General features: G+C 39.4%; 1 protein-coding gene across 2 annotated transcripts in view; it reads right to left on the bottom strand.

The window, feature by feature from the left end:
• LOC131960505 (transmembrane and coiled-coil domain protein 3-like) overlaps positions 1-15512 on the bottom strand; it is a 60672-nt gene that overhangs the window by 5648 nt on the left and 39512 nt on the right. For both annotated transcript variants that reach the window (XM_059325739.1, XM_059325740.1), the window contains exons 2-4: positions 4948-5118; positions 2928-3709; positions 889-1024 (exon numbers count right to left, since the gene is read on the bottom strand). In XM_059325739.1, the coding sequence (XP_059181722.1) occupies positions 889-1024; positions 2928-3709; positions 4948-5118 (1089 nt within the window). The remainder of the gene's footprint in view (positions 1-888; positions 1025-2927; positions 3710-4947; positions 5119-15512) is intronic.

Genomic DNA, 15512 nt, shown 5'->3' with positions numbered 1-15512 from the left:
ACACACACACACATAGAGAATACACACACACATAGAGAATACACACACACACACACACATAGAGAATACACACACACACACACACATAGAGAATACACATACACACACACACACACACACACACACACATAGAGAATACACACACACACATACACACACACATAGAGAATACACACACACACACATACACAATACACACACACACACACACACACATAGAGAATACACACACACACACACACATAGAGAATACACACACACACACACACACAGAGAATACACACACACACATACACAATACACACACACACACACAAACACACACACACACACGTGGTTAGGATCAGGGAACACTGGAGCAGTGAGTCATCGGTGAAAAGACGCTGAAACTGAAACATTACATATGAATTGAAACATAACAAATGAGTCACACAGGATTTTAATTTTAACGTTTTTTAACAAAGAACTTCAGGAGATTCCCCATTAATTTCCTCCACAGCATAAAACCCACTGGACACAAAATCGATTCTCCAATTCTTCTGCTGTCACACAAACACAATCTAAAGCCTGTACTCAGTGACAACACTGTTGTTTTCTAGCTTTCTATGAACAACATTTAACAACAACTCCTCTCCACCTCCTTCACCTCCTTCACCTCCCTACAACCTTCAGCCTGTGAGGATTTGGAAATAATCCAAATATTTATTGGTTTGCTCCACCTGTGCTGCCATTTCTCTGCTACACTTGCTGCTGTGATGTGAATCTTATTTATTCCATGTCAGGTAAACACTTCCCTCTAACTGGCAGCAGGGTTCCCATTAACACCTGTTGACACTTGAGTCTTCTACGGTGTGTTCCATAACTAAATAATAAATAATAAATAATGACCTGTATGTCCCTGGCCCTCTCGTAGGCCTGGTAGGCCACCTTCTCCTCGATGCTGGCCAGCTCCTGCTTCAGGTTGCTGGTCTCGTGCTGGTGCAGCTCCGTCAGGTCGTTCAACTGGTCCTCCAACCGCTCATACCTGCAGAAAGACACACGAGAGGAGGCGGAGGAGAAAACCATGCATCATTCAGTGTGTGTGTGGGCGATTCAGCTACTACTGCAGCTAAACGTTTGGCCTCGGTCCACTTAGCAACAGTCTGGAGGCTTGTCATCTATTTTTAGTTTACTAAAGATTCTTATCATTACTGTCAAAAGCTCAACAGATGTACAAACACAATGTGTCAGGAGAGAAACTGAGGATTACTGAAGAATTCAGATTAGTTTTGATGTGTTGGGAGACTTTTTTTCAGCTTTACTTCAAGTGTGACCCTTCATACTTTTACAGATTTTGCTTTAATTTGAGAAGCTATGCATTAAGAGCCACTCAAGCAAAGAGTCATTTTTCCTTCTGGGATGCTTTTCAAGGACTTTTGGAGGCACGATAAAGTCATATATTTAAGTATTTTGCACGAAGAAAATTACAAAAGAAACCAGAATACATCAGTTTTTCTTTGTTATCTATTTAATCTTCTTGGACCCTGCAGATTCATCTCAAATCCTGCCCCCTAAACTAGATTATAGCATAAATATTCAAAAGGAGGAGTCAAAGAGTCAACAAATCAATTCAGTTGTCTCAGGAAGAACCCCTCTAATATCTAATATAATAACCCACGAGGCTTGTCGAGGTTATCTCAGCGAGGACTGAAACGAGACGTTATTATAAGAAAGGATGTTATGAATCGGGGTCAGTGAGTGTGAAAGATATAGAGCTGAATCATAGGAGGATCCAGTGTTTTTATAGCTTGACCCCAACTATATCAAAGTGCAAATAATAATAATAAAAAAGCACTCTAACCCACTGAGACACAGCTGGTGTTGAATAAATCTCATTATTAACATAAATGAAAAGCATGTTTTCTTTTAAAAAACACCAAATACAGCGTTTATCATAAAAAGAAACTATGAAAACAGGAATTATCATCAGAGTTTGAACTTTGAACCAAAAAAAAAGTAACAAAAACAAAACTTAAAACTCTGACATTTCATTCATAATTCTACATCTCATTTATAAAATATAAATAATCTGTTTACACGAAGCACTTCCTGTTAAAAATATAAAATGTTGTGTTCGTCAGTACAACTGTGATGCCGTGATTGATTCTGCTGAGAACTGCAGGCTGTTTACACAGACCAGAGAGGAGAGGACAGGAGAGACTGTTTACACAGACCAGAGAGGAGAGGACAGGAGAGGCTGTTTACACAGAGCTGAGAGGAGAGGACAGGAGAGACTGTTTACACAGACCAGAGAGGAGAGGACAGGAGAGACTGTTTACACAGACCAGAGAGGAGAGGACAGGAGAGGCTGTTTACACAGACCAGAGAGGAGAGGACAGGAGAGGCTGTTTACACAGACCAGAGAGGAGAGGACAGGAGAGGCTGTAAAAATGCATAGTAATATATTCATAAGTATTCATTTCACTTGTGGAAAAAAGTTTTGTATATATAAGTTGAACTTTTCCAATTTTTAAAAAATAATTTAACAAAGAAATTCAACTTGTGCATTTCCTTTTTATGATTTATGGCATTATTATGGTGTTATTCTGCAAAAAAATACCTTTTTGAGTTGTTCCCACTTCTAGCCATGATTGTGCTGATTCCATAAAGTTTCAGGATTTATAAATCTGAAATACTGCAGTAAAAAACAAGTCAGCGGTGACTGAAATGTGACCGGAGCAAAGAAAACCCTCGGCACGGCTTAAAGAGGGTTTTAAAGAGGGTTAATTAATTAAAACATTCTGTGAATAGTGATTGTGATAGCTGTAACTGCTGCGTTGAGTTATTCTGGACAGCTGGTCGTCATGTTTTATCGTCTGTTGATTTTAAACTGAAGGTTTTTCAACAGCTGGTTATTGTATTATATATTTATTTATATATTTTCTGACCTGTATCTCTCCTCTTGCATCATCTGGCTGAAGTAGCTGTAATCCCGTTTGAACTGCGTGTTGAGCGTCTCCATGTCCTCCGCCAGCTGCGACTGCGCCTCCCGGATCTCCCGCACCATGTCCAGCACCTCCCCCAGCCGCCCGTTGGAGTCCGACCTGCCGGGCCCTCCGGACCCCGCCCCCGAGCCGCCGGCCGGGTTCCCGTTGGAGTCGGCCGAGGCGGACGTCCCCGTGGAGCACTCGTCGTCGCTCTGGTACTTGCTGGTCTTGGCGACGGTGGTGGCGCTGCCGCTCAGGCCGCGGGCGCCGGCGTCCACCTGCAGCCCGGAGCCCGCCTCCATGGAGCTCTTCAGGTGGGCGATGTTGTCCGCGCTGCCGAACTTATTCCTGATGAGGTTGGCGAACTCCCGCGACTTGTTGAAGAAGAACGGCGGCGAGAGCGAGACGCCGGGCCCGATGGTCTTGACCTTATCGAGCGCCGGGTGGCGCCCGGTGGCGCTGACGTCCCGCAGGCTGCCCTCCTTGCTGTGAGTCCCCGCCTCCTTGCCGCCGCCGTCCTTGCCGCCGTGCTTCCCGTTGGTCTCGGTGTCCTTCACGCGGCGGTGGTACTGCTCCAGCTTCCTCTGCAGCCGCGCGATGGTGTGCGCCGACTTCTGGTTCTTCTTCTCGAAGACCTGCCGGATCCGGCTCACCTGCTGCTTGTCGGCGTTGTTCACCAGCTTCAAGTACTCGGCCACGTTCTGGTCCCGAGCCGTCTGCTCCACCTTAATCTGCTCCGTCACCTGCAGGCAGAGTGGAAGGACAAAATTACATTTAATGGGTATTTTCAATGTATTTCGGGCCTTCGTGTCCAATTAACTAATGGGAAGAACGAGTTCTGAAAGTGTTCCAGTATTGAGCTGCAGCCGAGCCAAATCACCCTCCGACAAGTCCTCAAACAGACTTATTGCTTCTGCTTTTAATGATTGTTACAGTGAACAAAATAAAGGATCCATAGAGACATATTTGTCTTTTGTTAAAGAGTAAAGTCCTTTTTTGTTTTACTTGAAACCGCAGCTTCATTGGGCCCAATAAATGCAAAACAGTAATTTTAACAAAAAAAATGAGTCTTGTAACCCTACATCTACTATGCCTTGTTTGCCTTGGAAATGCATTTTCTAATATGTATTGTGGGATGTGAAATTGTATATAGTATAGTTATGTATTTAGTATCACATTATTGTATGTTATATCTATTTTTGTAAAAGAAAAATGATCACTTCATATAAGCTATTACCTTTGAATGCTCATGCAATTTGCCGTAGAAAGACTAAACAAGACGGTTTTGTGAGTTTTTTATTATTTATTTATAATAAGGTGGAATTACTGGATTTACTGGATCTGCTTGGCAAAGGAGAAAATAAATACATTGCACATTTCTTTGTGTATTACAAGTAATAGTGAAAGTAATGTGTCCACAGTGAAGCTTCATATGAGGTCAGCATTGAGGCCCATATTGATCTGAGTGTGTTTGGGTCAATATGAACAAAAGATAGAACTTTATATAAAACTAATATTAAGTTGTTTATTGCTTCGTTTGTCTTACTCACTGGGAGCAGAATGTCATAATAAGAATCTCTCCACTGAGCTTTAGTTACAGCTTCTAGAATATGATTAACCACGTAATCAACTGATCTCATTAACTTTAACTGTTGTCTAATGTTAATAATGTGGAAATAATTCCACTCTGAGAAACTTTTTCCACCATTAAAACTGAGACAACAAAGATGATAATGAAAATGAAATTAGAAGAGAACAATATATTGTTAATTAAACTAATTAATTTAATAGCTGCCTTGATGGCTATCTCCAGTATTATAACTGAAATCTAATTCCCTCGTTATTAGAAAAAGGAATTTAACTGCTCTGCAAAGTATCATCAAACCGAGCGGAGGAGAGATTTCATTTAGTCTTGCTGACGTTTGTTCAGAGGACCCTCGTGTCCCTGCAAGTCAAACACAGTAAATCACGTCTCTCTGACCTTCAGGATCTTCTGCTGCAGGCTGTCGATGCCCAGCGCTCCCTTGGTGAAGTCGAGTCCCACGCCGTCGTCCCCGACGCTGTCCACCACGTCCAGGTTGGACTCGGAGCCGCCGCGGCGGATCGGCACGGGGATGCTGAGGATGTTGACATCACAAGCGCTGCGTTCCGCCTGGCGACAGAAGAAACGAGGCTCATTAGCACTAAACAGATCAAAGGCAGTCCTTTTATTTTATCATTGATAGTTTTAAAGATAGTATTCCAGTGACTGATACATGAATCAAATATACATAAAATATTAAAATAAAATGGAAACAAAAATCAATCATACATCAGAGATAAAAACTAAAACTAACAAAAATTTAATAAATAAATAAATAATAATAATAATGAAAAACAAATTAAATAAATAAACAAATAATAATAATAATCAAATAAAAAAAATAATAATAATATACGGCGAGTATTAGGGCTACATTAAGGGAAAAAAAATGAATTACAAGATTGAAGTCGAAAATATGGAATTAATTACGAGAACTAAGTCAAAATCATTTTATTATTTAATATTTCAATATTCATTTATATATTTTTTTAAATTCTAAATGTGGCCCTAATACTCCTTCGTAATGATAAAAAATAAAAACAGAAACCCCCCCATAAAAAAAACAGAAGAATAAAATAAGAGTGATGTGTAAGTCAGTTTCATAACAACGTGATCCCGAAGTTATTCCTATTTTAAAGAAGAATAGGGGATATCAGTCCATAACTCCTGATTTTTTTAAATTTTGATTCCAGAGCATGTGCACTAAAGCACCATCCTAACATCCAAACACCTGCAGGATAAAACCAAAAACACTCAAACATAATTTATGCATCCGTATGGTTTCTTTTTTCTACATCTTACATCTTGGATGAGAAGAGAAAAAGACTGAGCGGCAGCTTATCTTTGTAAAGAAATGCATGCCTTTTGGCAAGAAGTGGTCTATGATGTACCAGAAATCTATTTTCTTCTTTTTCATTATTAAGATGGAAGAGGAACTGAATGAAAAGACTTCTTTTCAGAGAGAACCCCATGTTCCAGCCTGCTGTGTGTTTGAAGAAGAGGTGAAAAATAGCCCTACTTATGTTTGTTTGTTTGTTTGCTAATTAAATCTAATTTATGGTTCACCAAAAAAGAAGGGTAATGAAAAGTAGTTGTATAGCCACTGAAAAGGCTTCTGAAGCAGTTAGTCGTTTAAAAAAAGAAAAAAGGTTTGATTGCTTCTCTTTGTGCTCCGTGGACAGGAGAAGCTCAGTGTCTTGCTCTTTAATTGAGCCAGAAGAAGAAAAAGCAGCATTCAAGGACTTCAAAGCTTCAAAGCATTTGGGTCAGCCAGACTTATATCCAAAATGCAGAATGATATATAACGGAAAGAAAAGCAGCAAATACTTTTATTGAATACCTGGAAGTGGAGAATGGAAGCACATTTTGACTATTTTTCTGCCCTCTGGCTAATGGAGTCAGCTCTGAGTGAATTCAGGGAGAGGATTCATCTGGAGAGGAGCTGATATCACAGTGGCTTGAAATACAAAAGCAAGACAATAGGCTGTCTTATTATTATTATTATGGCCTTGGAAAAGCTCTCACAGACAGGTATAGCTATGGTAATAACTGTTGTTCAGACGAGTAGTTGTAAAAAGCCTTCAGACAGAAAATCACAGCTCTGTATGTATAGATTTTTGTGTTTGTATAAAAAGCAAAGACTTCAGACTCTGAGGATTTAAGAGTCTCTGTCAGGCTAAATGCTATTTTCAGCTGATTAACAGGTAGAATCTTTACCATGCTATGTATAAAAAGAGCTGCTGTGACCTCCAGGATAATCACAGCCTCATGAAACTTTAGAACCACAAACTAGAGACCTGGAGCTGTTTAACAGGAATAATCTTTACCGTGCTTGCCATTTTTGCCATACTGACATGCAAACATAGGCTGTGCTAATGCCACAAGCACAACTATTAAACTGTCACTATATTTGATAGGCACAAAACTGTAAAAGTCTAATTTAAAAACAGCAGAAAGAAGATTACTCTGAAGTATGAACGGTGTATTTCTGACAGTAAAGGAGGCATAAAGTGCATATTCTGACCTCTTCAACTCCTTGGGGACTTTCTGTCTTTGAATATTTCCTTAAACAGCCTTGTGATATATAATATAAACAGCCTTGTGATTGCACAAACTGGATATCACTGGACAGCTGAGACTCTTGTGGATTCAATGAGCCAACTTTTATTATGTGTGATGATGTTAGTGGACGCAGTAGCCATTTCATTGCATTGAACTTGACCTCGCTGTATAAAATGAGCTGCTGTGACCTCTAGGATAATCACAGCCTTATGACACTTTATAACCACAAACTAGAGACCTGGAGCATTCACAGGATGGATGGCTTTCCACACTATATTGACAATAAGAGCAGCAGTTAACACAACAGAAGAGAAAATACGAAAATCCAGACAAATCTCCAAAATGTCAGCATGAATTCTTCAGTTGTTTCCCAAGGTCTTAGTGGTCTAATGTGGTATTCTGGAGGGTTTTTCTGACATATTTTTATCTGTTCTTGAGTTGTCAAAAACAGTAAATGTAGCACCAAATATGTGTATTAAATTAAATCAACTCAAAAATTGCTGTTACAACTTATGAGCCATACTAAAGCATGGACATCGACTTTATATATTCTTGCCTTTCACAATGTCAAGTAAATAATCATTTAGCACATTTTATTACAGATTTATGACAGTAAACTTGATACACAATGCTAAGCTTCATCTCAACTGAACCTTCAGCTTTCAGAGGGTGACCATCTACTGTTGACCTGCTGTCTCCCCCTAAAGATCCTCCAGGTAAAAACAGGACAGGTGGAGCGGCAAGGCTAAACTTTTGTACCAAAAACCTGCTGCACAATCTTGTACCATGAACAATATAACCTTCGGTGTGTTTATGTGGCCTTGCAGAAAAGCTTTTTTTATCTCCTGAATTCACCGTTTTCTTCCCGTCTTATTTCTTAGTAAGAACACGAACCACTTTGACAAGACAGACAGAAGCTACGAGCGGCACTTAAAATGAAAAGCAGCAGGATCAGACGAGCATTGAGTGCATCGTCTTGAGAGGATTCCTGTGTTCAGACTGGAAAAATTAATAATGATCCAGCCTGCTGTAAGTTTGTGCTTTATGGAAACACAAGACATATTTGTTTTCATTTATTTACTTTATTGCTTTCCTAAACACTTAAGATTTTTATTTAATAAAATCTAATTTATGTTTCAAATAAAGTGCTGGATTGAAACAAAAACAACAAAAAGAGTTCAAAAATAGCCCTACCTATGTTTGTAATTGATTATTTTTTATTATAAAAGGCTAAACCTGCTCCTCAAAAATAAAATATCAGGTGTGTTTGTGTGGCCTTGCAGAAAAGCTTTCTCCGTTTTCTTTCCATCTCTTGCTAAACGGTGCGTCTAGTCTCTTAGTAAGAACACCGACCACTTTGACTAGCAGACAGAAGCAACGAGCAGCACTAAAAAAGAAAAACGGCAGCATCAAACGATATTGAGTGCATCAGGAGGATTCCTGTGTTCAGACTGGAGGGAAAGAAGAGGAAAAGGCAGTAAATCTGTCTGCAGACGGCACAATGGTCAGTTAGCGGAGCAGCGAGCAGCCCAAGGCTCCAAACAAACCGTCTCCAGTGAAAATCCACTCTCCGTATTGACAATAGCAGACGATTACGTAAGCCAACCTAAAATATTAGTATGTGGTAACTCTTGTTGCCACGGCAGCAAAGCGCACACAGACTGGGGCTGAGCTCAAAAACACACACCAGCAAACTGCTGACGAGCCCTGAAGGCGTTCTTTTTTTTTTTTTAACTCTTTTCCTGACAGACGAGCAGAGAACTTCATGATGCATCCTGCAGAGTCAGCATCCAGTGAATAACAGAATAACAGTTAGTAACTTTGAACCTTTATTTTTAATATCACCATAAAGTCATTCATGTAAATCCTTTGTTCTGAATTAAACGGACTGCTTCTTGCTACTCCTGAGTCCAGATGGCCGACACCCTCAGATTCTCACACATAACGAGTCCGTCGGTCCACCAGACGGACAGAAGAGACGCCAGAACAAACCTGGAAATAAACGCTGCTACAATCAACATTTAGTCAAAACACAGACACATTCATCATTTCTAGCTTCACAAGTGGCAGATTTGTTTGGTTTCCTCTCTTTTATAAAATGGAGAAACAAATGATGGGAGCCTTTCTTCGCGGCGGGTCAGACTCGTAGTTTCTGATGACATTTTAACAATTTAAAGCTGTTAAAGATGAAACCAGTGACGCTGTGAGGCAACAAGGTCAGAAAGATTCTGGGTGTTTGTTGTTGGCGACGACTGGGAGAGAGTCTTAAAAATGTTCACATGTTCACAATATTTGCACTGATTTTGATATTTTTAACTCTATTTTTAATTATTATCTTGTTTTTACTATAATTATCAATTGTGTAATTCATCTAATTATACATTAACTATGGCATTCCATACCTGTTTTATGTACATTTTTTTTTGTCTATTTACATCATCTAATTTCCTTTTTGTGTCCTTTTTTGTATAAAATGATCTACACAAATAAAGTTTATTATTATTATTATTATTATTATTACACCATATTGTTAAGGTTAAGGTGGATGTTCTGCTGTAAATTGTAGCTGGATTTAAAAAAAATTAAATTTTGTCTCCCTACACGATCTAAACCTTATTACAGTTGAAGACACGCTCCTAAAATTCCCTTGTTTTAAATTCGCTTATTTATCTTTGCATGCCTTGAAAAAAAAAAGATTTTGTGTCATTAATTAGTGAGTTAGCAAAATCTCAGTGAAACAACATAACAGACATAACAACATAAACAGACCTAAACATCCATCCTAACTGTCTCTGCAGCCAAGTTGTATTGTGGGTAATGTAGGCACCTTTTTTTTTAACCAGGAAGAAGAATGCATGGAAGATCTATAAAATATCTCTGATTCTACTGCATTAATTATGAGTTCAATAATGTTATAGAAGTGTAATTCAGTGGATTAACCTTTTAGAAGTTCGTCTCTCATTTAAAACTCCCAGAAATAAAACCACAGTCACTACAAGTTCATATTTATGTGACTGCTGGCGTTAAAAATGGTAGCGTCCTGCGGCTTGAACAGCAGGGGGTGAAAGGTTAATTGGAAACATAATTAACAGCTGATTTTAATAATTAAAGTTGGTCAGTGAGCTGCAGCCTGACGAATTGTGAAAAATCACACAAAAATGAACACAATAAAGTGCGTCTTCTCCAAACAGCAGCGTACAATAACTCTCCTGCCTTGGACTCATAAAAAAAAAAAACAGGAATATTTTACATTTGTGAGCAGATCACGCTTTTGTTTGCACAAAACAAACATTTATGCCCTTCGTCTTTGCTGCCTCTCATACAAATAGCCGGGTCATGCATGAGCTGGTTGCAGGAGATTGAAGTGTATAAACATGTGGCTGCCACACTCAGCAGGCCAAACACGTATCGGACATCCAGTGAACGAGGTCTGAGGCTGTGAGAGTTATTAACATGTGAACCACAGAGCAGCATATGTCTGTGGGGGACCACGTGTCTGTTTTACAGAGCAGATATCAGGTCACAAGTGGTCCTGTGACCCCGGTCTGCACCGAGGCCATTTAGATTATTATACAGATGGGTGGACACACAAACACACAAACAACACACACCAGGGCAGGCATCCACTGGGAAATATGGAGGAAATACTCAGTTATGTCAGAGACTGGGGTGAGATGACTTGTCAAGAAAGAAATAAAAAATGTATGAGTGGATGTGAATACAGAATCTCTTTAAAATGAAACACTGGTTCGACACGTTTCCCTTGGAGGGAACTGCTCGCCATAAAAAATCCACAAAATCACATTTTCTTCACAGCAGACAGTCTACAAGTGAAAAATGCTGAGAGAAAAACTAATTTCCTGGTGGCTTAACTGGTTAATTTACATAGCATCTGCAGCTTCCTGTGAATGAATCCGGTCTGGAAGCTTTGATGCATATAAAAACATCTATATATATATATATATTCAAAGGCAAAAGTCTCACATGCTCTACTGCTTTTTTTACTGTCAAGGAACAGTGATCCATCCACAAAGCAACACACAAACTATTCTTCTGGAAACTATTTAACTTGTAGAAGGAACTATTGATTCATTAATATATCAATTAATGAAAATGAATCAAAAACAGCTTTGGTGATCATTTAAGTCATCTATAAAGCACCACTTGTTCAATTCTTAGTTCAAGCTTCTTCTCAAATATGAGAGTTTTTAAGGTTTTATCGTAAATATCTTTGAATTTTGAAACCTTCAGTCACACAAAACAAACAACTTGAAGATGTCAACTTTGGTCTGGTAATTTAGATAGATAGATAGATAGATAGATAGATAGATAGATAGATAGATAGATAGATAGATAGATAGATAGATAGATAGATAGATAGATAGACAGATAGACAGACAGACAGACAGACAGACAGACAGACAGACAGACAGACAGAGATAAGACGAAGAGTCAACAGCCTCGCCAGCAGCTCTTTTTCTTTAATCACAGCAGTAATCTCAAAACAGATATTTGCATTGAAACGCTAATATCTGTAGGCAACAAGAGCAACAGTTCATGTGGAGAGCAAACGTGCCAGAACGAATCGGCTGAAATTGCCTATTATCTGACGAAATGTTGGCTTTTCATTTGCTTTTTTAAAAAGATTATCGACATTCATATGCAGAGAAAGACGGACTCCAACTCATTCTCAGGTCTCCAGCTGCTGATCGGACCTCGCATTGCATACAACACTGGAAGCTCTCTGTTTATTTTTGATTTGCAATGGGTGTTATCAATATTCATGCACCAAAATGACTAAATAGACTTACAACCAGTAAGATAAATGAGATAAACAGTTTGAAGGGACTACATCGGGTGGAAATGTGTCTGAATGTGGGAGTGACCAGGCCCATAGGCCTAAAAGTCTCCATAAATAAACCTTCAGCCTGGCAGATTTGACTGGTTTTTGGGTTTTGTTATCCGAATGTCGGTTTGGAACTCCATCATTTTGCCCCCAGATGCTAAATTATGGTCAGACCGATAGTAAAGGGCTTCAGAGTTTGTCATCTTTCTGCTTTGGCTTTTAATATTTGCTAATTTGCACAAATTACAGTTGAGGCTGATGGGAATGGGATTAGTCTTGCAGGAACCAAAGTATTGGACACTTAAATGTCATGCATCAAAGTTATTACAATTTATACTGAAACATGATTGTTCAGACCAAATTTCATGACAATACATCCAATAATTGTTCATCTTGGCAGAACAAAAGTCAGTAGGATTCATAGTTTGGGAGCCATGAATGTCTTTTCCAACATTTAGTGACAATTTATCATCTAGATGTTTGAATATTTCAGTCTGGACCAAAGTGACTGACTTCGTCAGAGCTATGCCTCTAGTGTGGCTAAAAATAATCTCCAGATTAACTAATAATGAATATAATGATCACTTGAAGGCAAAAAGTCCACCAACAAGTAAAGGACACAAGATGAGCAGAGAGAATGTGCGTTGGTGTGTGAAGTGTGATTTGCATTGGCTTTATATGCAAAATCTAAGATTAGAGACTGAGAGGAAGCTGGTAGTGTGTGTGGAGAGAGAGAGTGCTACTCCAGCTCCCACTCAGCTCATTGATGGAGCTGGAGGAGGACCTTGCCATGGGGAGACCACAGCACAAACACAGGAAACTGCCATGGGGAACCTTTCTTCTGCTGCTCCCAGAGAGTCAGGAGCAATTTATTCCTGCCTCCAATCCATCAATTTATTTTCCACTTACATGAGCCAGAGGTAGACACAAATCAGGAACATGACGTCCCTGATGAGCAACGCAACATCGCCCATCGGCAACAGATTAATACTGCCACAGCGCAAAAGTGACGCTCAACTATCTGGTCAAAAACCAATCAGGATCAGTGTGAACCAATCAGGATCAGTGTGAACCAATCAGGATCAGTGTGAACCAATCAGGATCAGTGTGAACCAATCAGGATCAGTGTGAACCCATCGATCCCCAGCAGCAACCTGTCGAGTCAAGGCTGTTTACCAGAAATATAATTCTCTCAGTGCTAGTTAAGATAAGCACTGTGCAGAAATGTTATTCATCAATGTCAACAAGAGGTCCCTGCAATACCACCACACCAAAGCTATACATATTAATGTGCTGATAAGACATCATACATAACGTACGGTAACCTGCACAGCTGGAAGGTTTAATATCGGCTCTATGGAAGAAGAGCTGCAAGCATCACAAACTGTCCTATTTTGAGCAAAAACTGCAAATATTTGCTGGTTCCAGATTCTCATATGTGAGGTTTAGATGCTTTTATATGACATACAGACAAAAAGACATAATACGCCAATAGTGATTTGTCTGTGACGGACCAATGTTGGACACCCAATATGTCTGTCATGCTCTAATATGTCAAAGCCAAAGCCAATAATGTACGGTGTGTGACACACAATTATTTTTTTATTGGTCTTCTCCGTGACAAATGGGCGCTTTAAAACAGTGAATGTGATGGATTATACCACATTAGTCATATATTAGTCGGCTCTAAACCAGCATGGAGCCACACACACACACACACACACACACACACACACACACACACACCAGATTAGCACCGTCAGAATTAAACTGGAGTGTGTGTGTGTGTGTGTGTGTGTGTGTGTGTGTGTTGGGGGGGAATAATGGGATTGGGAGATCAAGAGATTTAGTGGAGATGTTTAAAACTCAACTTCTTAAGCCAATAACATGAAGCTAGCTCACCAGAGAGGTGACTGTAACTGCCTCATACGTGGCTCACACTGCTAAAATATATTATTTATGACATAAAGAAAGAAAGCATGTACTGTAGCTCCACCCTTTAATATCTACCCTCATGTGTTATGGCACATTAGAGAACCAGTGAAATGAAGAAAAAAACATGCTAGGTTTTGCACAAAACATCCAAATGGAGATAGAATATTTAGAGCATATAATTGCTGTGTATAATATTACATACTATGCAGCTAACATGCCAATATTTGGACTATTGTTTAACATACTTATGTGTGAATAAACATGATGCACTGAGCTGTAATTAACACTTCACCATTTACGGTTGGAGACAGGTAACCAAGATGCCAACCTAAGATCTACCAGCACTGCAACTGAAGCCTTATTGATGCTACAAAGCTAGCTTAGTCGCCGTCCGCCATTGTCTGTTTAACATTATCACTGCTGTATTGCATTGTGGGATATTTATGCTGGTGTAATAAAAGGTTTACCCACCGAATTTTTCACCGGAAACATAACTTTGTGGTGAAATATAAGCTTTCAGAAATACCAAAAAATCTAGCTTGCATCTAATTGGTTATTAACTAAAGTATTGGACACATTTAAACTTTGACCTGATGGTGGCGCTAGAGGAAATGTTGGGTAATCATCAAAGTCAGAGGGATTTGTCTCCTCGGCAGCATGGATGCTCCAATCCAACAAGCAGCTCCATCTAACTTAAACTAAAGTAAAACTGGACGTTCTGTTGTGATTTCTTCAGTAATTATCCTCCATAAACATTTTACCTAACAGAAGAGAAGATACAGCAGCTTTTTTGGACAAATATGGAGATGTACTCACACCACAATTTAGTTTTGAAAGGCTTAATCCAGCAGCCTGTGGGGTTAGCCAAGGCCACTGTGTTCCAGCAGACCTGAGAGTAGCACAGATGAGTTTCCCTGGTAAATATGACTGTACTTCCTGACAGATGAGTTTCCCTGGTAATGTATGACTGTACTTCCTGAGGGAAGCTCGTCCTAAAGCCCTCATGCATCATGCTGCCACACAATATGGTGCAGGTTACACAATCCACTGCACCTGAAACTGAATTCAAATCCATTCAACCTGCGAGACACAAATTAACTCTGAAATGCTGCTTTGTGTACAGGCTGAAAACTCTCTCTGCAACAACTCAAAAAGAAATATGTGCAAAATAATAGTTTGTGCTGTATGAATAATAAATGAAAGAGTTGCATTCTGGGTCTCCAACAGAGCTTTTCATCATTAACATCCTGTGTGCACTCTGTGGGCGGCCGTGTCATTTACATGAGCTTTTCTTCTCCAACAGCACCACTGCTGCTCATAACTTCTCTTTACTTCATAGCTGACGTTTATTAAACAGATTTTAATAATTAAGCAGAAGAACTGCCTCAATTCAAGCGTGCAATCAAAAGAAAACCTCTGAGTGTCTTAACACATAATAAATATTTGATTTTCTTTTGTCCAGCAGAACCCTGCAACCTGCCAGCTTTGAAAGGCATAAAAACAAAAATAAAACATCACCAAAATTACACCAATCATCACAGAAACTATAAAAACATTTTTCATGCTTTTTGAACAAAGCATGCATGACAAACACTTCCATCAGGAAAAGTAAACTAATCTA

The sequence above is a fragment of the Centropristis striata genome, chromosome 22 (assembly GCF_030273125.1).
Source record: "Centropristis striata isolate RG_2023a ecotype Rhode Island chromosome 22, C.striata_1.0, whole genome shotgun sequence".
NCBI lineage: Eukaryota > Metazoa > Chordata > Actinopteri > Perciformes > Serranidae > Centropristis > Centropristis striata.
The sequence above is the reverse complement of the archived record's forward strand: the minus strand, read 5'-3'. Positions and strand labels throughout refer to the sequence as shown.